The 25,531-nt window shown below is 45.0% G+C and overlaps 1 protein-coding gene across 5 annotated transcripts; it reads left to right on the forward strand.

The window, feature by feature from the left end:
- Positions 1–213: 213 nt before the first annotated feature.
- Positions 214–24,842, forward strand: ACOT11 (acyl-CoA thioesterase 11). Of its 5 annotated transcripts, none has more exons than XM_066597557.1 (17): positions 214–388; positions 609–742; positions 6,641–6,804; positions 7,155–7,224; positions 8,519–8,579; positions 9,329–9,430; positions 9,606–9,741; positions 10,761–10,920; positions 11,146–11,265; positions 15,974–16,118; positions 17,234–17,289; positions 18,300–18,366; positions 19,428–19,511; positions 21,516–21,649; positions 21,721–21,852; positions 21,930–22,053; positions 23,487–24,842. In XM_066597557.1, exons 2-17 carry the CDS (start codon positions 738–740, stop codon positions 23,628–23,630), a joined length of 1,704 nt encoding a protein of 567 aa, XP_066453654.1. In that variant the 5' UTR covers positions 214–388; positions 609–737; the 3' UTR covers positions 23,631–24,842. The 5 variants fall into 5 exon arrangements, with proteins under 5 accessions (XP_066453654.1, XP_066453658.1, XP_066453656.1 ...); XM_066597561.1 differs by having other exon boundaries at positions 609–719; XM_066597559.1 differs by having other exon boundaries at positions 612–742.
- Positions 24,843–25,531: the final 689 nt, after the last annotated feature.

The raw sequence follows: 25,531 nt of genomic DNA on the forward strand, positions 1-25,531 counted from the left end.
CTTGCGTAAAATGAACAAAAACTGAACAATTCGCCGTTCAGCCGTTGGCTCGCGTTCAGACCGAACGATTCTTTTTCACTTTCGCTCGCTTTTAATCATTGCGTCTAATAGCACCCGACGTCCCGGCTGGTAGAGGTGGTCTGTCTGTAGCGATTGCTAAATTCTGTCCCTCAGAGAAGAGGAAACAATCAGCAGCGACACACGCCGCTCTCCTCACATCTGACACACCACTGACCCAAATCACCAGCACTCAGCGCTCTCCTCCTCCCAGCATTCCCTTCCTCTCCCTCTCCCTGCCTTCCACATGCACAGGACGACTTAAAGTGGCGACGTCTGCAAGCCTGAAGCCGTGTTTCTGAGGGAACCTCTAATATACGGGCGATACAATGTATTACATAGCGTTATAATGTCTTTATCTAAGTACCGGGTGATATAATTAACTCTTTGTATCCTGGAAGGCGCTGTTTTAGCACCGCCCTGATACAATCTAGTCATGTTTGCCTGCAGTAGAAGTTGTAGTGTTTGCTGGGAGCTCAGTGCACAATGTGGCGCTTGTCTCAGGAGCCTACAGATGCGTTATACTAATATGTAATCTTCTTCTATTCCAGCAGGTCCGGCCGGTTTAAGGTTCACTCCACGCCTGTGTTTCTGGATTAAGGAAGTCCTGACGCTCGGGGAGGGACACGAATACTATGCCCTCGTCTGGGGACAGGCAGCAGGTGGAGGGACGCTGACCCATGTCGTAGTAAAGTTTACTCTTTTTCATATACTCTGTTTTGCTGTCATTAACCCTTTCGCCGGCTTCTATCCAACGCTGCGCACGCTTTATATAACTTGTCCCGTGGGTTATGTAACTCTCCGACGCTGTGTGTATTTGCTTTGACTCCCTCTGTCTGGTACTGCGGTGTATAACCAGCTCTTTCTTCGTGTGATCGCATTACTTAGTTAATGCGGTATAACATAACTGGAAAGTTGGCCAGGGTAGCAGTAATAACCAGATATATCGCTTATTATTATTTATTAATCATTTGTGTATGGTGCTAGTGTTCACCACTTTTTTTAGTAGCATGAAAACTTTATTAGGCTAGTTGTTTGTTTTTTGGGGTTTTTTTTGCAAAAAATCCACACGTTTTGGTGTTTTTTATGCAGTGGTAAGGTATTTTTTTCTGGCTCCAGGTATTTGCTTTTGGTCAGTAATAAAACATTAAAAGCCTCCGTAAGAGACTTATTCACAAGGGCGAGCGCGATATCCAAAATCGCTCTCGCCATCGTGCGTCTTTCACGGCGATGCAAAGTGTTTTTGATTAAACATGTGCCTGGTAGGATTGCGTGGTTTGTTTTTTTTACCATTGACTTCAATGGGAAACATAGCCTCACATGCACATCGCGCAGCAGGCCAGTGCCATGGCCTTTAAGATCCCATTGAAAGCAATGAGCGAGGCGTTCCAAGGGAACGCCAAAAGATAGAACACGTTGCGTTTTTTTTCCCCTCACAGCATAAAACTCACATGAGAATATCGCTCTTGTGAATAAGCCCTAAAGCTGCCTCTGCACGGGCCATGTCCACAGTAGGCATTCCAGAACGGAAAACCCGCATCAAATGCGCAGATTTACGGCTCCTTCATACGAGCGTATGTGGAAGTGCGCACGCTTCACTGCAATGTATTTGCGCTATGAACAAGGTTGGTTTGCGCACATTTGTGCATTTTACTGTATTTTTTTGTACATGCAAAGCCTGTTCATATCCGTGCACAACGCAGCCCTAATTTTAAAGGTTATTTAGCCTAATGAGGTTCAGGTGTGTTCTCCCCCCATTAACTTCTAAGGGGACCTTTACTGCACAAATGCGCAGGAAAATAGGCCATGTTCTATTTTTTTATTTTTTTTTGGCGCACACAAAAACGGCAATGTGTACTAACTCATTGAGAATAGCGATCTCTATTCTCTGCATACACTCTGGCAGACAAAATTACTCAGAAATACGGCTTAGCCTAGATGCACCCTGCATAGAGATGAGCGAGCACCAAAATGCTCGGGTGCTCGTTACTCGGGACGAAATTATCGCGATGCTCGAGGGTTCGTTTCGAGTAACGAACCCCATTGAAGTCAATGGGCGACCCGCGCATTTTTGTATATCGCCGATGCTCGCTAAGGTTTTCATTTGTAAAAATCTGGGCAATTCAAGAAAATGATGGGAACGACTTCTGAAAAGCCCTCATTAGCAATGCACACCTTAGCTAAGCACCACACTACCTCCAACAAAGCACAATCACTGCCTGCATGACACTCCGCTGCCACTTCTCCTGGGTTACATGCTGCCCAACCCCCCCCCCCCCCGCACGACGCAGTGTCCACAGCGCACACCAAAGTGTCCCTGCGCAGCCTTCAGCTGCACTCATGCCACGCCACCCTCATGTCTATTTATAAGTGCGTCTGCCATGAGGAGGAACCGCAGGCACACACTGCAGAGGGTTGGCACGGCTAGGCAGCGACCCCCTTTAAAAGGGGCGGGGCGATAGCCCACAATGCTGTACAGAAGCAATGAGAAATATAATCCTGTGCCACCGCCATCAGGAGCTGCACACGTGGGCATAGCAATGGGGAACCTATGTGCCACACACTATTCATTCTGTCAAGGTGTCAGTCAGACCGCGGTTTTTTATAAATACAGGCAGGTACAACTCCGCAATGGGAATTCCGTGTGCATCCACAGCATGGGTGGCTCCCTGGAACCCACCGGCTGTACATAAATGTATCCCATTGCAGTGCCCATCACAGCTCAGGTAACGTCCGATTAAATGCAGGTGGGCTTCGGCCCACACTGCATGCCCCAGTCAGACTGGGGTTCATTAGAAGTGTACACATGGAGTTACAACTCCGTGTGGACCGACAGCATGGGTGGGTGCCAGGAAGCCACCGGCGGTACATAAATATATCCCATTGCAGTGCCCATCACAGCTCAGGTAACGTCCGATTAAATGCAGGTGGGCTTCGGCCCACACTGCATGCCCCAGTCAGACTGGGGTTCATTAGAAGTGTACACATGGAGTTACAACTCCGTGTGGACCGACAGCATGGGTGGGTGCCAGGAAGCCACCGGCGGTACATAAATATATCCCATTGCAGTGCCCATCACAGCTCAGGTAACGTCCGATTAAATGCAGGTGGGCTTCGGCCCACACTGCATGCCCCAGTCAGACTGGGGTTCATTAGAAGTGTACACATGGAGTTACAACTCCGTGTGGACCGACAGCATGGGTGGGTGCCAGGAAGCCACCGGCGGTACATAAATATATCCCATTGCAGTGCCCATCACAGCTGATGTAACGTCAGCTTTAATACAGGTGGGCAAAAAATTAATTGGATTACACTGTAGGCGAGGGCCCCAAAAAATTGGTGTACCAACAGTACTAATGTACCTCAGAAAAATTGCCCATGCCCAACCAAGAGGGCAGGTGAAACCCATTAATCGCTTTGGTTAATGTGGCTTAATTGGTAACTAGGCCTGGAGGCAGCCCAGTTAAAATAAAAATTGGTTCAGGTGAAAGTTTCAACGCTTTAATGAGCATTGAAACGTATAAAAATTGTTTAGAAAAATTATATGACTGAGCCTTGTGGGCCTAAGAAAAATTGCCCGTTCGGCGTGATTACATGAGGTTTCAGGAGGAGGAGCAGGAGGAGGAGGGTGGTTTAGTGGAGGAAGCATACACTGCCGCAGATACCAGCACCGAGCTGGGGCACGCAATTCCGGGGGTGGGTAGGACGTGAGCGGTCCCAGGCTCTGACTCTGTCCCAGCCTCCACTAAATTCACCCAATGTGCCGTCAGGGAGATATAGTGGCCCTGCCCGCCTGTGCTTGTCCACGTGTCCATTGTTAAGTGGACCTTGGCAGTAACCGCGTTGGTGAGGGCGCGTACAATGTTGCGGGAGACGTGGTCGTGCAGGGCTGGGACGGCACATCGGGAAAAGTAGTGGCGACTGGGAACCGAGTAGCGCGGGGCCGCCGCCGCCGCCATCATGCTTTTGAAAGCCTCCGTTCCCACAAGCCTATACGGCAGCATCTCCAGGCTGATCAATTTGGCTATGTGCACGTTTAACGCTTGAGCGTGCGGGTGCGTGGCGGCGTACTTGCGCTTGCGCTCAAACAGTTGCGCTAGCGACGTCTGGACGCTGCGCTGAGAGACATTGCTGGATGGGGCCGAGGACAGCGGAGGTGAGGGTGTGGGTGCAGGCCGGTAGGCACTCGTGCCTGTGTCCTCAGAGGGGGGTTGGATCTCAGTGGCAGGTTGGGGCACAGGGGGAGAGGCAGTGGTGCAAACCGGAGGCGGTGAACGGCCTTCGTCCCACCTTCGTCCCACTTGTGGGGTGCTTGGCCATCATATGCCTGCGTATGCTGGTGGTGGTGGCTCCCCAGCTGATCTTGGCGTGACAAAGGTTGCACACCACTGTTCGTCGGTCGTCAGGCGTCTCTGTGAAAAACTGCCACACCTTAGAGCACCTTGGCCTCTGCAGGGTGGCATGGCGCGAGGGGGCGCTTTGGGAAACAGTTGGTGGATTATTCGGTCTGGCCCTGCCTCTACCCCTGGCCACCGCACTGGCTCGGCTTGTGCCCACACCCTGACTTGGGCCTCCGCGTCCTCGCCCGCGTCCATGTCCTCTAGGCCTACCCCTATCCCTCAGCATGCTGTATTACCAGTAGTGCAGAAACAGAACGCTGTAATTAAATGTGCCGCTTATTGGCCCTTGGAGGCTGACTTCGCTTACGGAACGCACAGCAGAGGCAGAAAAGAATTTTGCGCAAGCCTGCTGTAACACTTAGCTGGCTGCGTATGAATTAGGACAACTACCCCCAGCAGAGACCCAGTACACTGAGAACGGTCACAGGCAGCCCAAATAGATTTTTTTCCCCAAATGTTTTTGGAAAGGCCCACTGCCTATATAGACTAAATATGTCTTCTGTCCCTGCCTCACCACTACTGGCCCTGGACAATGTAAAATTACTGCAGGATGCAATGCTCTGCACGGCCGATATACAAAAAAAAAAAATGTGCAACACTGCAAAAAGCAGCCTCCACACTACTGCACACGGTTAGATGTGGCCCTAAGAAGGACCGTTGGGGTTCTTGAAGCCTAAAATACTCCTAACACTCTCCCTATAGCAGCAGCATCAGCAGCACTTTCCCTGATCTCTGTCAGAACGCATCTGTGGCGAGCCGCGGGCGGGGCCGATTTTTATACTCGGGTGACACCTGATCTCACCAGCCACTCACTGCAGGGGGGTGGTATAGGGCTTGAACGTCGCAGGGGGAAGTTGTAATGCCTTCCCTGTCTTTCTATTGGCCAGAAAAGCGCGCTAACGTCTCAGAGATGAAAGTGAAAGTAACTCGAACATCGCGTGGTGCTCGTCTCGAGTAACGAGCATCTCGAACACGCTAATACTCGAACGAGTATCAAGCTCGGACGAGTACGTTCGCTCATCTCTAACCCTGCACAACATCTGCATGGGTGTCACTAAGGCTCCCTGGCCACAGGCGGGTTTTCATTGCGTTACCCGTGGCGATAATCCGGCCACGGGGAACGCAGTGAAAGCTCTCCATAGCATTGTTATGGGGAGCGTTTCTCCATATCCACGAGCAGAGAATAATTGCGATTCTTCGCTTGCGGGCGGCAATTCGCAGCATGCTGCAAAATTACCGCGATTCTCAGCAGTCAGCCTATCTGTCAGATAGTCTGACAGCGGAGATCTGCCTGCCGGCTCCTGCTTCCCAGGTGGCGGTATCCCATGGCGGATCTCCGCCATGGGATAATGCAACGCCCATGGACAGGCAGCCTTAGGCCTCTTTCACATGGGTGACAGCGATATCACCGTGAGAAAATCACAACAATATTGCATCTGTGTTTTGTGCGATATCGCTGTGTTTTCTCATGGCGATTTTGTGTTGCTCTTTTGCTAGGATTTTCGGGGGGGGGGGGGGGGGAATACAAGCTGCAACAAATTAGGGGGAGAACGCCAATTTACTTGTTTCTGGCTCTTCCATGCGTCAAAAAGTTAAATCTACGTTACCTATGAGCTGGCATAGATTTCTGCTATAATTTACGCCAGTTTCTGCTGAAAATTATTGTAAATTTGTCAAGCCATGATAGCCCTACCACTAATCTCCACCCAGTCTTTTTTAAGGGTTTAAGAGTTACTGAAACAGGGCAAAAGGTTGCAAATTTTGGGGCAAGTACAAAAACGTGTGGCTTTTTTACACCAGTATTCTGGAACACAACCCTATATAAATTCCTTCTCATATGGGAATCCATCCAATGGGTGCGTTCACACACAACTGATTTGCTGCTAATTTTGTTGCCGATTTAGGTTTAGATCTGCAGCAGATTTCATTGCTTCAGTTTGAAATCAGTTGAAAGGGAGAAAACTGCTGAAGAACTGGAGCAAATCAGCTACATGTGAACGCACCCTAGCTATGAGAGTTGCTACAGGACTGTATTCTAGCATCTGCCACCCCTATATGGAGTGCTCACATTGCCCATAGGAACCATTTAGAACAGTTCTTTCATTTTTCTGGTAAATTGCTTTTGGATATTAAAAAAAGTACATTTTTGTAGCTCATTGTATTGAATTTTTCATTATTTCCAGGTCACAGCTATCCTATCGTGCCATGGCGAGTATCAATGGAGATGTACGAAACCCCACGGAGGTGCGTATGAGTCAGATGGTGCTCCCGTGTCACGCCAACCACCGTGGTCAACTCAGTACTGGACAGCTGCTAAAATGGATAGACACGGCAGCCTGCTTGTCAGGTGAGAACACGCATACAACCCACTTATCGGCCTTATATTCAGAATAACCCCATAATTATAGCCAGAGTGCCCTTATAGTTGGTGCTAATAATCCCACAGTCATTGCAAGTCAGAATGCCCACAGGGCCGTGCCTCCATAATAAATGACAATGTATTATAGGTGGTTACAAGAAAGTAATAAGCCTCCTTTGCTTGTTTCCCATCATCTGTCCAGTAGGCTCTCCTAAGACTTACTATCCATAAATAATGTGGTAGTGTGCACTTGTTCTGTAGATAGAGGATTTGCATCAATGCTGAAATTTGTTGACATGCTATAAAGTAACTGCCTTTCTATCCCTCTTTGTCTACAGCCGAAAGGCATGCAGGGTGCCCATGTGTCACCGCCTCCATGGATGACATCTATTTTGAGCAGACAATTAGGTACGGACATGAAACATTACTAGAACAATGAATTTCAGAAACCTTTAACACAATTTTATTTTCCAGTTCTGTCATTTTTACTACCATAAGCTCCACTTGTGTATGATGGACCTTATAAAAGGGCAGCTCCCGCCATAGTATCCTTATCAACATATTGATGACATCATACTACTTAGGGTGCCCATATACATTAGGTAAATGTTGACGATATTGGCAGGATTTGTCGACCATTTAAATTTGTATGGGGGTCAACAGACTTTTTTTTCCTGATGGTAGATGTCATAGGGAAAAAAGGATCGAGCATGTTAAATTTCAGCATGCCCAATCCTTTTATCCTGCAGGAGATAAGCTGCTACCAGTGTCATCTGGCAGAGGCTTCATTCCTTTTCCTCCACTGAGATCACATACATGCTCAGCTGAACAGGTCATGCCTGTACTGTATATGGCTTAATTTGGAAGGGATAGCTGTCACCCCAATCAGGCTATATAGGGAGCTTTAGACGTTGGAAGCATGATTCAAGTATTTGCATCTACTCAAGATTTTGTGGTTCTCTTTTGGATGCAAGAATGCCTTCTTCACACCTCCTCCCAGTAGAGATGAGAAAAGATTCGGGTGCTGGCGGGGGTGAGCGGTGAGTTGCGGAAGTGAGCAGAGGGGAGGCAGGGGGGTGGGGGGAGGAGTGAGAGATCTCCCTCCTGTTTCCCTCCCCGCTCATCCCCGCCACCCCCTGCTCACTCCCGCAACCCACCACTCACCGCCGCCGGCACCCGAATCTTTGCTGACGAGCAGGCAGGTACTCGAAAAGGACGATACTCGCTCGAGTATTGTCCCTTAACGAGTATGCTCGCTCATCTCGAGTTTTGATATACCTGAGAAAATCCAGGTGAGAAACTTTTAGTCGTCCTCCTCAAACTTCCAGAAATCTGAGCATCAGTACAATGAACCACCAAGAAAGATGAACTCCATAAAGACTTTAAAGTGGCTGTCTGGTCCTGGACAAACCTAGATGGCCATACAGCATCCCTGACTACTTGACACACACTGTGCATTAGTATGTATCATTAGTCTAAGACACTACACACTGCTCTGATTGGCCAGTGCTGACGAAGGTGCCATCTATTTGTCCAGGACCAGAGGGTCACTTTAATTGGGTTTAAACCTAGTAGGGAATTTACCTTTATGGTCTGAATTGTAAGATGCATGATGGGAGTGTGAAATAATTGTATACTGGCTGTCACGTGAAGACAAATTATACTAACTTTTCTGTATGACTGCTTTCTTTTTGATTTCCAGCGTAGGACAAGTTGTTAACTTGAAAACAAAAGTCAACCGAGCCTTTAATTCCAGCATGGAGGTTTGTATTGATTATGATGACATTTGAATATGAACTTTTAGATTAAGACACATTTTTGACACAAGTGCAAGCAAATCACCAAGACTGCATTACTACTGGATTATCATAGTCATCTGTAGGAGCAATAAGGACCTTCCCTTCAATAAAGACACTTGCTCTGCAATACATTTATACACTGACATGCCAAGAGTCGTGTGGTGGCAGTATGTAACGCCCACACCTGCATAAATTGTGAGGAGTCATCTTGTGAGTGAGGTTGAACACTGTTGCACTGCTCTATATCGATCTCGCACATTCATGTCTACCAACCTACCCATCCTTTCCACTCTAAGGACCATAGACTATGTTCCCCCTTAATCTGAACCTTCCACTTCCATCTCCAAGATTTTCCCTGAGCTGCACCAGTTCTCTGGAATGCATTACCTCTGACAATCAGGTTATTTCCAAATACCCACCGGTTTAAGTGGGGCCTAAAAACACATCTTTTTAGCGAGGCCTTTTATATGTCCTAATCAAACTCCATTTAAACTTCTTCTATATTCCCCTTTGGAAACATGCCCCCTAATGCACTTCAAATTTGTATATATACGAATATCATCTGGTGCCTGCCTCATACATACTTTATATATACTACCCTATTTACGGTATTTAAGAGATGGCTGGACCACTCTACAGAACAAGCTGGAACAGTGTGCCCCTCTGGAAATTACACCCTAACCGCTATGTTCTTGTATGTTCTTGTCTCTTAGGTAGGAATCCATGTCACCTCTGAAGACTTGTGTAATGGAAAAGAATGGAAAGTCTGTCAGGCATTTGCAACTTTTGTTGCACAACCACAAGGCAATAAAAAAGTAAGACAATCCGAAATATAATATAAATTGTATCATCATTAGCGTAATAGTACAATTCTAATAAATACTAACTATAGCAGCTGTGTAGTAATGATTTCTGTAGTATGGTGCTTGGTGCAAGATGGTTCACTCTATTCTAGCCATGCAACTGCAAAGATGTATTAAATGTCTGCAGGTGAAGCTAAAGCCCTTGAGTCCCGTGACTGAAGAAGAGCACCTGGAGCACAGCATTGCTGCCGAAAGACGGCGCATGAGATTAGTCCATACTGACAATATAAAAGACCTGCTGACCCGAAGCACCCAGCGGGATGGTATGTGTTAGAGGGTCAACATTTTTATCTTTGTTGGCTGTTTTGGGGTTTTCTAACCAATGACAATTGTTTGTGCATAAAGGTGGGGAAACTCGGCAAAAGGGTGGGGACACTCAGTTTTTTTCAACGTTTTTATGCCTTTTTGTCAATTTGCCCTTTAACATGAAAGTCCACCTGCCTAATACCATATATGAGGGTGAGTCAAAAATTATCCGCACTCTGGCTGTAGAATTTATTTTAATCGGCTTTCAGAAAAAGCAAATAATTTTTGTTTGTTTTTTTAACATAAATCGGCCTGCTTTTCAATACGCTTTGTCCATCTGTCAACAAGCTTTCATACTCCCTCAGTAAAAAAATATTTGGGGCTGAGCTGCGAGCAATGAATGCTCCACTGTTTTCACCTCTTCATCAGATGTAAATCTTCATCCTCTTAGGGCTTCTTTCAGGGGTCCAAACAGGATGGAGCAAGTTCAGGACTATAGGGAAGATGCTTTAACATGATATTGTTTCAGTACAAGTCTATCCTGGATTATTGCATAGGCAGAGCCACGGCTGATTTGCAAATGTTTAGTCCACATGCACGCTCAATGTTGTCATCAGTCGTGGACGGACGTCTGGCTCCTTATCATGGCTGACACTTGTGCAACCTCCCTTGAACTTGTCTCTCTGTTCATACACACCTCTCCGCGACAAAATGCTTTCTCCATACTGAGCACAAAGTTTTCGATGAACATCGCCACCCGACACGCATGCTCAAACCATAAAAAAAAAAATCACTGCATGCTGCTCTTCCTTTATGCACATCACAAGTCAGGCAACTGTTTTTTCTTGCACTGCAGTCACAAATAAACTGATGTAATACATTCAAAGCTGCACGGCAATGACTGGGGAGACAGCGACCTACAATGGAAAGAGTTGATAAGACAGTGCGGTGAACAGAAGTTTTGATATAACTGGAGTGCGGATAATTTTTGACTCTCCCTCGTATATAAAATAGTTTTCTTGTATGCAAATTGTAGAAAGAAGCCGGGAAGGAGAGATGAATGGAGAAGTTCTTGCCCAGAAGACTCGTGTGGAGAGTGTTGAACTTGTGCTGCCTCCACATGCCAACCATCAGGGCAATACGTTTGGTGGGCAGATAATGGCCTGGATGGAGAATATTGCCACAATAGCTGCCAGGTATGAACCTTGGATTTATATTCTAAATTGCACCCTCTGTTGACTTTGACAATTGGAATCCTAGATGGCTTACCTCAGAATATTGGGCACATACTAAGACCTTGATAGATTCTATATGAATGTATAATGCACACTCTTATTTACGTCTTGTTTTTGGCATATACCACCCTTCTATTGTCATCATTTAACTCTCTTGGTAACTGGTTGCTTTTCTGATTTGCACAGCCGGCTTTGTCATGCTCACCCGACCTTAAAAGTAATTGAAATGTTCCATTTTCGGGGACCCTCACAAGTCGGGGACCGGTTAATTTTAAAGGCCATCGTCAACAATGCCTTCAAAGACAGGTTAGTACTAAATAGCCTATAATGAGGGCACATGATGTACAGCAAAATTCTTTTAATTTGGCGTCCGTTAGATTGGCATCAGTAGAGACATTTCTAATACAGGCTAGTATTTTCAGAAGCAAAGATAATTATCGCCCAATACTGGGTGTCGTTAAGTAGAGGTATTAATGTTTACATATAGCAAATTGGTAGAAATTAATGGCATATCCAGCAGATGTACTATTTTTATAGAACAGGTGAAGGCCTCCTCTCTCAAACTCCTATTGTTCGGGAGAATGAGAATCCGCTCACCCTAAATTCCACTGGGTGGGGAGAGAATGGCGAGCTGCCTGTGTATGTGCGCAGTTCTTGTCATTGAAGTTAATGAGAGTCATGGAAACAACTGAACACGCTGGCATCTACCTCACCTGGCGAGAAGGATTCAGGGCACCGGGCAAAGGGCTTTAGAATATAAAACTATAGATGAAATATTAATATAATGGCAATATCAAGTGTTATCAGTGGCTAAGATTGGGTCCTTCACAATGTGGTTTAGACCTGGTTGTACACAGGGTGGCTTAATTGCAACTTGCAGTCAACGTAGGGCCTCTTCATCAATGCTATGGCACGGAGGTGAGGTTGGCACCTGAAAATCGCATGGGGATTGAAAACTCACTTGATTAGTAGGGCGCAGTTGCACAGCACCTCTTTCACACTATTTTAGTCTGGCCTATTGTCTAGACTTCTGTGTGAGGAATTCTGATACTTCCAACCATTAGACTAGGTTTGGTAGCACCATACTGCTTTATTTTGTGCTTCATTGTGTATCATGTTTATCTGTGTTGAGGATTAGAGATGAGCGAGTATACTCACTAAGGCACATTACTCGAGCGAGTAGTGCCTTAGCCGAGTATCTCCCCGCTCGTCTCTAAAGATTCGGGGGCCGGGGAGTGGCGGGGGAGAGCGTGGAGGAACGGAGGGGAGATCTCTCTCTCCCTCTCTCCCCATCCCCGCCCCCCCCCCCCCCCGCGCTCCCCGCCGCAACTCACCTGTCACCCGCACCGGCCCCCCGAATCTTTAGAGACGAGCATGGAGATACTCGGCTAAGGCACTACTCGCTCGAGTAATGTGCCTTAGCGAGTATACTCGCTCATCTCTATTGGGGATCTTTTGTGGAACGGTGTCCTTATAAGGGCGAAAAAATTGTGCAATTTTTGTGCTTTGTGAAATGCACAAAACTCGCATGAAAATACAGCCCATTATTTTCAATAGGTGTATGTATATGGACGATTTTTGTCTCGCAGCGATGTGACACAGGGTGTCCATGTGCTGTGGGTCCTGAAAATGTTGGGCATGATTCGCTGTCGCTCATGCATCCTTAGATCTTCCTGCTGGTCTAGGGGAAATGTATGTGCAGTTGTTGCTTTCCACACTCTGCTGCAACCTCGCTCCTACTTTGGATTCCTGTTGGATGCTTGGGCTATAGACTAGGCTCCAGAGAACCAACATGTCAGTCTAAGCTTTGGGGTAGGGTCGCTGTTTGTGCTTGACCCTTGTGGGGTCTTCTGGTTCGGAAGCCCAATATCCACGGGCGGATCTGATTTACGGAATCCACGTGGGGCACCTGCGAATCAAGCCACCCATAGGGCAGCATGGGCATCCGCAAATGGATTAAAGCATGCTGATTTGCAGTGGACCGCCGATCTCGCAGGAGATTTAAAAAGAAAAAGAAGAAAAATCTGTACTGCGCATGTCCGACAGCGAGCCGTGAGGACCATGCACAGTACAGAGAACCCAGAAGTATAGAGGTGAGCGAGTATACTCGCTAAGGCACATTACTCGAGCGAGTAGTGCCTTAGCCGAGTATCTCCCCGCTCGTCTCTAAAGATTCGGGGGCCGGTGCGGGTGACAGGTGAGTTGCAGCGGAGAGCGGGGGGGAAGAGAGGCAGAGACAGATCTCCCCTCCGTTCCTCCCCGCTGGCCCCCGAATCTTTAGAGACAAGCGGGGAGATACTCGGCTAAGGCACTACTTGCTCGAGTAATGTGCCTTAGCGAGTATACTCACATGACTATTGGTGTATAGGTATACGTTTTATGTATTTGGAGTCCCACCTGACACTGGTTACATTTTTTGCGTATATTGGCCTAGACGCTAATAATGACTTTGCCCTTGACATGACATTTGCCTGCAGTTTTCACTGCTTATCTTGCAGTAGATTTACCTTCTACACCTGAAGTAAGTGCAAAGACCAAGGTCATCTGAGATAAAGCTCGGGAGAAGAGAACATTTATGGGTTTATTGCGCCGCTTTTGAAATCTCCAATCTGAAGAGCCATAATAACATATAATAGTTGTGGATTAAGTTGAACATTTCCCAGCATTCCGACAGCAAGTTATTGTTTATCTATTATCGCATGTATATTGAGACACAATTGAGATAATCTGTTTATTATAGTTTACTATTATTCCTATTCTCTGTCTTTTTCTCTCTCTTGTGAACTCTTATGCTATTCCTCTGTTATTCCTCCTGAAAATGTATATATTGGAAACTGGACATTACCATTCCTTTCGTCAATCGGACATGTAGCTACACGCTCATTGTCCAATCAGTACTTAGTGTTAGATCGTTCAGGAACACACTTTATTAATAAGGGAAATGGTAACGCCCAGTTGTCAATTTATTATTTTTCCAGAAGGAATAATAGACACCCCTGCTAAAGAAAAGTCTGTTTATTGGAAATGTCAGGAGAGATGATAGGAGCTTCTTTAACATACACTAGTAAAACAAAAAATTCCATCAAGTTAGAGCAGAAATGGGCAAATCATTGCTGGTCTTTTCTAGTGGCTGGTAAAGACCTGTTCAGACCTCCTTATTGACTTCCATTTAAAATCCCGAAAACGATAGCCCTAGACACAACCCCTCTTGGCAGGAAAACTGCTGAAATGAAGACCAATGGGTCTCTATTTCATCAAGTTTCTGTTTTGTTTTTTTTTCTTGCATCTTTTTCTGGAAGGAATTGCGCAGTCCACCACGTTATTCTCTCCAGCACTAAATACTGGAAATGAATGGAAACCTGGCAAAACAGGTATTCTTTTATTAATAGCCAAGATAGGTTGCCTACTTGGGATTTTAACTGGAATACCTGATGGGACCCCTGAACCAAAGCTATACTGATGTCTGAACAAGCCCTAAAATAAACTTTAAGGAACTCGAAAAGTTAGAACTTTTGTAGATGTATGGGTGACCTGGTCCTTGTGCTTTGTCCAGTCCTGAGTTGGAACCCCTTTTAAATAAGTGTATCTGATTTCCAGTCCTTAAATGATCATTTGAGGATGCAGAGGACTCCTGTTGCAATTTCTGAGGCACTAATGACCTCACCTGTGCAGTAGGAAATCCTGAACACATGATCGGTTGGGGATTTTGAGGACTGGAGTTGAAGGGAAGGGGCTTATTCCGCAGCGCTCTCAGGTAATTTTATTACCCTCCAGCAATCTAGGTACTCATTTAACCAAACTCGGAAGGATGGACAGCTGATTCAACCTTGAACCTGCAACCTTCAGGTCGTGAGTGAGAGCTTAGGACTGCATTCTGCTGCCTTAACACTCTGCGCCACACGAGGCCCAGAGTTGAAAACCACTGCTTTAAATCAAATACTCTATTAGAACATCTAGTGAGGGCAATAACAATTACTGAAAGGCCCCCCAAAATCTTTGCTTAGGGGCAGAGGCATAGCTTGAAGCTTCTGGGCCCCAATGCGAAACTTGTAACAGGGCCCCCAACTATAATGCTTTATTCATAGTACTGGGCTTCCTATATGGAGAAGAGAGGCCTTATGGGCCCCTAAGGCCTCATGTCCACGGGGAAAATCAGATCCGCTGCAGATTCTCCATGTAGAATCTGCAGCGGGTCCCTCCTGCCCCGCGGACATGAGCGCCGAAAATAGCAATTTAAAAACATTTACCTATCCGGCGCGGGCGGGGAATGTCAGCTGTTCCTCACGGCCGGATCTTCATTTTCGGCCGGCGGATGAATTCCTGACGCCGGCGGCACGTCGCCGGCACGTCGTCGACGTGCCGCGCGCATGCGCCGGGCACATCCGCCGAGCCGAAGCAAGGAAGATGCGGCCGTGAGGAACAGCTGACATTCCCCGCCCGCGCCGGATAGGTAAATACTTTAAATTCCTATTTTAGGTCTCCCGCGGATCCGGACGGCTTCCATAGGCTTCAATAGAAGCCCGCGGGAGCCGTCCCCGCGGGAGACCCGCACGAAAATGGAGCATGGTCCAGATTTTTCCATGCTCCATTTTTTTTTAAATCCCTTTTATTGACGATCCGCGGGTATTTATCTACCCGCGGGTGGTCAATGCATCCCTATGGGATGCGGATCCGCATGCGGGAGATCCGCTGCGGATCTTAAATCATATTTTGCCCGTGGACATGAGCCCTAAGGCTCCTGGACCCGGGTGCACCTGGTCTCGGGTGAAACCGCACCCCTTGCATCGCCTATATTTGCGTCCTTGCTTAGGGGGCTATAGTCATTATCATGAGGGCTCATCTGACTCGTCCCACAACATCATGGATTGCCGATGTTGTCCTAGTACTATGAAACCTGTGACTTTCCAGCTGAGGTAGAACTACAATTTTCAAGATGCTCTGCCATTCTCTGACCACAAAGGACGACAATTAGAACATACACGTGGTGATTGTCATTGTGTGATTTTCCTTGCAGTATGGAAGTTGGGGTCTGCGTCGAGGCCTTTTGCCATGATGTAGGTGTACCCCGAAGGCACATCAACAGCGCTTTCATGACTTTCGTCGTTCTAGATGAAAACAATCACACATGTATTTTGCCTCGCATCAAACCTGAGACAGGGGTAAGTGATTCTGCCAGGGTTCCCTGATTCAATCTGCTTTCTCAACATATTTTGACATGTACCATTTTTGTTATTTTTTTTGGCTGCAAACCTTTTTAAAACAATGGCGTATATCATCTGGGCATAAAAACCCTGCCGTTTATACACCGCGCGTGTGTGTGTGTGTGTGTGTGTGTGTGTGTGTGTGTATGAGATATATATATATATGTATGTATATGTATATGTGTATGTGTGTATATATATATATATATATATATCATTTATTTAGTTTTTTTGTGGCGATTTTCATAGATACTGTATATACTCAAGTATAAGCTGAGTCAGTAAGTTTTACCACAACAAACTGGTAAAACTTATTGACTCGAGTATAAGCCTAGCTAGACTTGAGTATATACTAGGTAAAAAAAAACCTGCAATACTCCCCTCCCAGCCGACATCTGTGTCCCCGGTGCAATGGTCTCCCTGGCGGTGCGGCAAGCTGCTTCAGACTCCTTTCTGCTTTCATCTCCCTGCTCGGTTTTCAATTCCCCCACCGTCAGCGCTGTGTAAGTAAGCACTGTGATTGGATCGAGCGCCAGCCAATCCCAGCCGGCGGCACTCGATAAACCGATCACAGCTATTCAGTGATGTCATGCACTGAATGGCTGTGAATGATCGAGCGCCGGCTGCGATTGGCTGGTGCTCGATCCAATTACAGCGCTTACCTACACAACGCTGACGGTGGGGGAATTCAAAGCTGAGCAGGGAGATGACAGCGGGGAGAATTGTCAAGCAGCTTGCCACACCGCCAGGGAGACCATTGCGTCGTGGACACAGACACAGGCTGCGAGGTGAGTATTGCAGTTTTTTTTTTGTATTGTTTTTAAACCTCGCTCGAATATAAGCCAAGGGGAACTTTTCAGCATAAAAGGTATGCTGAAAAACTTGGCTTATACTCGAGTGTATATGGTAATTTAATTTCACTTGATAAGGGAAACTTTATACAGCATAGAGCTGAAGGGTAATGTGCCAACTTGTTTTGCCAGATTATTTAGATATTTATGTTGTGTTTTTATATAGGACTCTTGTTTTTTTTTTTCGTTTTTTTTTAATATATAAATTTTTTTAATTCACAGGATGGAGAAAGACGGTATCGTGAAGCGATTGCTCGTAGGAAAATTAGACTGGACCGGTAAATCAAGAACAATACTGGTTGCTATGTATTCTGTTCAAAATTAAACTGTATCTCCTTACAATTCTATTCTTTGCCTAGAATAGGCACAGTTTTCAACCCGCAAAACCTTACTTATCTGAGGTCTCATCGGGGCTAAGGTGGCCCCATAGCAATAATGGAAATGAAGCCACTAGAGATGAGTGAGTATACTCGCTAAGGCATATTACTCGAGCAAGTAGTGCCTCAGCCGAGTATCTCCCCGCTTGTCTCTAAAGATTCGGGGGCCAGCGGGGGTCGGGGAGGAATGGAGGGGAGATCTCTCTCTCCCTCTCTCCCCCCCACCCCCCCCCCCCCCCCGCTCTCCGCTGCAACTCACCTGTCTCACGCGCCGGCCCCCGAATCTTTAGAGACGAGCGGGGAGATACTCGGCTAAGGCACTACTCGCTCGAGTAATGTGCCTTAGCGAGTATACTCGCTCATCTCTAGAAGCCACCTCATGGTTTATATTCACACCATCAAACCCCAACACAATGCTGCTTCACCTCCTTTCTACCCTTTCCTTGAACCAGAAAATGTCTTCAGGATATATTGGGTTTACATGGATTTTTAGATCTGTTTAGAAGAGAACAAGGACCTTGTAGAGGTTCTCACTGCCCATAGGAAGGCAGCTAATGTAACTGGGCCTCCTATTTAACAAGTCCTATAGCAAATGCCCCGACTTCCAATCTAGTAAGTCCACGTTGGATCCCAAGATGTTTTGTTCTTGGAGGTTTTTCTGATTAAAAAAATAAGAAAATCCACCTGCTCTATATTAAGCAGTTCTACTTGTTGTTTATCTTCTCCATACACAATCCAATTTTCTGCCCAGTTGTTGCAATAGGCACCTAAATTTTTTTACGCATGATCAACACAACCTTCAGCTATTTGCTTCATAGAAAATTTTTGGTGCTAAATATAATTCTAAAGTACCTTTTACTAGAATTAGACCCCGTTACTGAAAATTTACATTGTTTTCTTTGTGCTGACAGCAAATATGTCATCTCCTGTAATCAGTCAGAGGTGCCTCTGTCAGTCCCGTGGGACCCGTGCAATCAGGTAAGTTATTAAGGATCAGCATTCTGCCATGTCAGTGCCCTAAAGGGATTATCCAGGGCTAAGAAAAAATGTACTGTTGGGAAGTCAAGAAAAAGGGCATACTTACCTCCTTCAGTGGATCTGTGTCCAGCTCTGGAGCACCAGTGCCCACCAATCAGAGCCCAGAAGAAGACGGCTGCAGTCATGTGCCGTTCATTGTGCACATGACCACTCAGCCAATCACAGGCTTTATTGGTTATTCTGCCATAAATGGCACTTAACTGTTGAAACCTATGATTTGCTGAGCTGTCATATGCACAATGAATGGCATGTGACTGCAACTGTTTTTGCAGAGGCTCGATCTCCAATGCTGGACGGGGGGCAGTGAAGGGGATGAGAATACCTTTTTTAATCTCTATTGTACATCATTCCACAAAAATAAAAAAAAATTGAGTCCTGGAACCCCGCTTGAATTGGAAATACTAAAATATATGGACCATGTGTTGGGCCCACATGCAAAATCTATAACTGGGCCCCTTCATTGACTCTGTGCCATTTATAATAGTCGTGTCTTATATGGATAAGGAGCCTTTTGGCTTCATCCAACACCAGGAACCAACGGCAGCTGTAGCTCTGTCCCCGTTTATGGATAATTTTAACGAATATAGTTGTTGTTTCTGCGGTTTCTTCTTGTAGGTATTATTTCAAGAAGTAAAAACTCCACGGTATGTACCTATGTACTTGACTGTAAATTACAGAAGCTTTGCACCTAACTAGAAGACCTCCAGGACCTCATGCTCCCCATTCAGCCACTCAGTGCTTTCAGTGGGCTGGCTGGCTGGCTAATGCTGCAGCTTTCTATGTATGCTCCATTCTAACCTGAGCACTGAGCAGGGGGTTGGACCCGATGACCCTGGAGGTCCCTTCCAACTCTACCATTCTATGATAACCTTTCAGTGTAAAATGATCTATCCTGACGATGTAGACCTGGGATTACAGGACCGATTTGATGGACTTGTTATATATACTATAAGCTACTGTATGTACTTGGCTGCTTTTAGTTCAACTTTTATGTTCTGCAGGTTTACCTCAGCTACAACAATGTATCTGCCTTGAAAATGTTGGTCTCTAAAACTGACTGGGTCCTGGCTTCAGAAATTAACAAGGTACGAAATATTAATGCCTTAAATCACTTGTGAGTAGAGATGAGCGAGCGTACTCGGAAAAGCACTACTCGCTCGAGTAATTTGCTTTATCCGAGTATCGCTGTGCTCGGGTCTGAAGATTCGGGTGCCGCTGCGGCTGACAGGTGAGTCGCAGCGGGGAGCAGGGGAGAGCGGGCGGGAGAGAGGGAGAGAAAGATCTTACCTCCGTTCCTCCCAGCTCTCCCCTGCAGCTCCCCGCTCCGTGCCGGCACCCGAATCTTCAGACCCGAGCACAGCGATATTCGGATAAAGCAAATTACTTGAGCGAGTAGTGCTTTTCCGAGTACGCTCGCTCATCTCTACTTGTAAGTATTCTGTTTATTGCTGAATTCAAACACTCTAATGCACACATGTCATGCCATAAACTCCTTTTCTGGGAAGTGTTCTATTATGGCATATTCTAACACATCCATATACGTGAAAGCAAAACAAATTGTATTGGCCACTGATGTGTTGTCCTCATCGTTTACCCCTTTTCTTTCCAACCACCTATATACTTGCAGGGAGGCACTTCAATAGCCAAAAAATGTATAAGAAAAATCCTTGCTACTAATGGGTGTATCTCAGGCTCTATAGAGGCTACAGCATCAAATTGAATCTTGTTTTAAAGCTAAAAAAATTATTAGCTTTAAAACAAAACTGGAATACTGTTTCTAGCTACAATGTAGCCAGAGACAATGGAAGCTGAAGTGAGAGTTGAAGTGACAGCTGTACATACCTGCAGCTTTCATTCCCAGCTGTGTTTCTGCAGGCGATATCTCAGGCTATGTTGCTTTTATGGCATTTATTGTGGTCTTGTTTTAAAGACAAGTGTCTTAAGATGCTTTTAGACATAATGATTATCTTTAAAAAAAACAAAACATTAAAACAAGCAAAAATTAACAATAATCTTTCAAACGTGACCAATGACCCAAACAAAATCGTTTGAATTGTGAACTTTTTGTTCATCATTTAGTTTCGGCAGGACTAAAAATCATAATTGACTCATTCACTTGCGTTTAAACACTCCCTGCACTGTGTTTCATATAGGAATGTGAAACGCTGAGCGGGTTATCTGTGACGTCACTCACTTTTTCAATGGAGAATCGGCTCGTCCAAATAAGGCATTAGCTTGTTGCGTCCATAATACCGGTATGGAGCAAAAAAAGCACTTATTTTACACTCCCATTAAAGTGCCTATAGGTAACACATTACATTAGGCTTTGGAAGTTACTGGGTTACAGTTTGCATAGGGAGATAGAAAATTAGATACCTATAAAAAACATAATTTAATCTGCATGCAAAATTTGGTTGGAAGATTTGGTGTTTTTTTTTTAACGCACACCTCTTATCTGCATAAGAGGTGTGCGTTAAAAGTTCGCATTTAATTTCAAATTTGAATTTACAAGCAACTTTTGCTTATCAGAATATCCAGATTTTTGGTCTTTCCAGTTCATGCAATTTTATGAAGATATGTGCATATATGCACAGTCATTAGTGGTATGGTATTTATGAACTTTGCACATGTTGAAGTTTTTTTTCCAGGAGGTATTGTGTACCTAATTTTCAGCTTGGATCACTCCTTTAGCCACTAATATCAATTTTTAAGTGGTGTGTTTTTTTTTACTTACACTTTGCAAAATTGCATGAAGGTGCCTATATGTATAAAGTGCTGAGTGTGCCACATGTCTGCTTCCAGAAAGTATATTGAGTTTCGTATGAGTTTTTTTTAAATTTTGCAATTTAGGATTTATCGGTACATATTAACAGTGTGAAAATTGTAAAAAGATTACACGGCTAACCAGTCATATTTGGGGCGGGTTACAGTGTGATTGACAGATCTGCTGTAAAATTACAAGCTACGCCACAGTCATGGGAGATCACACCACCATTACCCTGTAAAACATTCCACCATACCTAGGACTATGAACAGCGTAAGGGAGGAGTGACCTACTATATGACAGTCCAGTCCTCCTCTTCACACAGGTCCACCTGTACACACTGGAGGATGGCAAGTTCCTGTCCTTCAAGGTCGAAATCACAGTATCCATCGATGCAAGACAAACCTTCAACCTGCTTTCTGACATGAGCCGTCGCAGTGAGTGGGACCGCTATTACAAGTGAGAGAAAGAACACAAAAATATCCCCTTCGTAATCTCCTCCGGTATTTTATACATTGTGTTCTGTGTAGGGAATGCCAGCTCTTGCAAGAAGTGGATGAGGACGATGCTATTTATCACGTAGTCAGCACTGTGAGGAGCGCAGATGGCAAACTTCAAGATTTCATCATCCTAGCTTCTCGGCGGCCGCCCTGTGATGTTGGGTAAATTCTGATTCTAAACTACTTGTCTATGTAGATCCTCCAATATAACATACTGATGGCATATTTGTCTTTTCCAGAGATCCTTATGTTGTAGCGTTTCGCTCTGTTTCTCTCCCAACTCATCCTCCATGCGAGGAGTACACCCGGGGCGAGACTCTCTGCTCCGGATTCTGTATCTGGTCACAAGGGCCTAGGACAAAGGTATTGTTTGCAGAATCTTGGGTCTTGGTGGGTGGGGGGAAAACCACCTCCTTGAGGAGAGTGCCAAGTTAGAGTGGAGCATTTTATATAGGCCATTCAATGCTTTCTGGAAAAAAGTATGCAAATAGGGGATGGAGAAGACTTTTTGGTATGGATTATATCCTTAGTCACATAGCCAAGGCGTGTTGAAATGGCAAACATTGACGTAAAGGCACCTTCCAATAGGTAGCGCTGGAGGTACTTTTCCATTGCCTATTTGCATAATTTTTAGTAACTTAGTAAAAATGAGCTGGCAGGGAGCAGCAGCAGTGCCAATAGTGTAAGGGCCCATTCACACGGGTAGATTTTCTGTCGATATCCCATCAGTATTTTTACTTAATATGGATTCATTGAGAATACTGTGTGTAGAAAACAAATTGCAGCATGCCCTATTTTGGTCTGTTTTCACAAACTAAAAATCACTCAGTAAAGTCTATGGGTGCAGAAAAAAATGCCATGAATACGCAGTAGCATCCGTATTCAATGCGATTATTTTATTTTTTTGCACACCTTGTTTTCTTTGGGTTGTGACAAAACTGGCAACACTTGGTCAATTTTACATTTGTGCACTAATACACACATACACATGGTTGGAAATGGTGCATTTTCACAGACCAAAATTGCATATGCCTGTGTGAATAAGCCCTGACGGTGCAAAGGTCGCAGTTCCCCCCCCCCCCCCCCCCCCCCCCGAGTCCTAACGTCTGATGGGGGCCTAACATAGGTAAACAATAGTACTATAAATGCCATGAGATAGTTGGGGAGGCTGAGTTATGGATTTTGTCATTATGGCCCAGGAGGTTCACATTACACCTTTGGTAACAACATTCTAATGATCGGTAGGACATCAAGGTCCCTTTCAAACTAGATTTTGAGCATTTATGTAAAATTAATATGCAATGCAAGTAGTATGAAATACATGCCGTATGTTTCACCAAAGAGTCATTTACAGGAAGATACAAACCATAGTAGCTGCCCATAACAGGAAGTCACTGCCTTAAATGTTCCTGCACTTAAGCAGGCCTCTTGGCCTTCGGGACACACAATCCCCATTATAGCTGCTCATCTGTAGTTATGCTCATGTATGTGGTTATAGTTGATGATTTATTGCACATTTGAATATGTGGCCATACAATGGTATTTCTATACCAATTTATTTTTGGCAATGACCGAACCTGCAGAGGCTCTAGTTAAGCCGCTATACTACAATGAACATCTCTCCACCCAAGTTGTTGCTTGGCTCTAATAGGACTTAAGTTTGAGTTGGAGAAAGGGCTGCAGTTAGAAATATCTGGTCATCATACAATCCAATGGTCATGGTCCTGTTGGCGTCAACTTTCATATCAGCGTATCATAATTGAATATTTATTCTTTTCTCAAAATTTCTTCTGCAGGTCTCCTATTACAATCAGTTTACACCAGGAATTGTTTCGCAAGTAACTACCAACATCTCTGGACTGTCATCAGATTTTGCCACAACCTACCAAGCCTGCGAGCGATTTCTTATTGAGAATACAAAGGATTCTAACCAGCAGTGAAGCTTATAGTGTATCTATAGTCCCATCCTTGGATTGAATACCTAAGATATTCATCAGATTGCTGCGTTTATCACCTATCCATAGGCTGGCCATACACATTAGATGAACATCCGGCCAATCATCTGATATGTATGGAGGGGTCTTGACTCTCCTTGAATGGCAGATGGTAAAGGAAGGCTTAAGGCCCTTTTACACACAATGATTATTGCTCAAAAGCTATCTTTTGAGCGATAATTGTTGTATGTAAATGTGTGCCCATCCTACACTTACCGTGCACTTTTCGTCCATCGTTGACTTCAGGTCCTCATGAAATCTTTGACGATAAGATAAGACAGAGCGCACGCCAAGTTCTCCGTGGGCAGCGATGATAACGTTCTTTAACAGCTGTTAACAGCCGCTGTCCTGCTAGAGAACAATAGCGATGTATTTAGAGAACAGACCACCTGTTCTCTAAATACATGCACATGAAGTACTAAAGGGCTGATTAGCCCATTAGTACCTGTGCAAAATGATTGCTCAAAACTGTTTGTTTCTGATGATTTTTTTTATTGATCATCTGTGTGTGTAAATGCACCTTTAGACATGTTGGATTTCAACATATCCAATCCTTTTCTTCTCAAGGGAAATAAGCCGTCTTCAGAGGTGTCTGGCAGCAGCTTATTCTACTCTCTGTATTGCGAATTCATGCATGTTCAGCGGAGCCCAGCTTACATACGTATGGGGGCTCAGGATGAATAACTGCCAGACGAAAAGAGCGTTCAGCCAACAGCTCTAGCCACTGTAAATCATTGTCCATGAATGGCAATAAGTGCGGAGCGGTGCAGCTTAATGACATTTTGATTGACTGTCGTTCTCAAGATTTTGAAACCCTTTGTGCATAAAACACTTTTGGATTCTTGTGTTGTCGTTAGTGGGATTTTGACTGTTGGGCCAATTATACACAAACATACTATGGCCGCATGTCCTGGCCCAACTGCAGGGTTTACTGACCTGAACCGTCACCGTCATAGGAATGTATGATTGTGAGAGTTCGAGTCCGTAACCCACGAGGTCGGGCCAGGACACATGTCATAATATGCAGATGTAATCCATTCATAGGAAACTGATTTTCTAGAGAGATTGCATAAACTACGGTGTGAAATAGTCAGTCTTGTTGATGTCTGAGCATGCAGTGTGTATGTAGACATATTAAAGAAGTGATGTGTAACATCACATGTACTGTGTTATATTAATCTGTATATTATGGATCTAGCTAAATCAACTTTGCGAATGACATCTGTTCTAGATGAATGGCTTCACCATGCCAAGACACACAAAGTCCTTTTTGTTCACCCCCCATGATAAACTGGTCCCAGAGCGTTCTGCTGAGACCTCCAGTCGTAATCTGTGGGCAAACTTGGCAACAAGTGTTCGATTTCTCTGCAGCACTACTACAGGTCAAATGACGCATTACACATTTCTCATTGAAAGCAATAGGGTGCGAGGTCCTCCACGGCAAAAGATAGTCTCTTCTTTGTAGCCAAGAAGATAAAAGGCGAAGAACCTGAGATCTCACTCATAAAGCTAAAAACTCCCTAACTATTTGAATAACTGGCTTTGTAAAGCAGAGATCCCTTTTAAAAGAAATTAATTTTTCATCTGCATCAGTTGCACCTTCTTAATGCCTTTTTAGAAGGGGAAATTCAATTATCTAATAGAACCTGGGCATTATATCAGTAGAAATGCTGAAAATAAACTACAAACCAGGGAAAGGAAAAAAAAAAAGTAAATACATTAGGGAGTTCTCATTAAAGGAGTTATCCTAACAAAATCACTTATCACAGGACAGGTCCCAACTGCTGGGACCACCAACAATCAAGGGTTCCCTGAGTCAATGGAGTGGTCATGCACATGTGGGACCA

The sequence above is a fragment of the Eleutherodactylus coqui genome, chromosome 3, assembly GCF_035609145.1.
Source record: "Eleutherodactylus coqui strain aEleCoq1 chromosome 3, aEleCoq1.hap1, whole genome shotgun sequence".
NCBI lineage: Eukaryota > Metazoa > Chordata > Amphibia > Anura > Eleutherodactylidae > Eleutherodactylus > Eleutherodactylus coqui.

Excerpts from the sequence above, each read along its gene's own strand:
- ACOT11 (XM_066597557.1), top strand. Across the intron at positions 9,431-9,605 it reads AACCACAAGGCAATAAAAAA|GTGAAGCTAAAGCCCTTGAG; the intron begins GTAAGACAATCC and ends AAATGTCTGCAG. Across the intron at positions 10,921-11,145 it reads ATTGCCACAATAGCTGCCAG|CCGGCTTTGTCATGCTCACC; the intron begins GTATGAACCTTG and ends TGATTTGCACAG.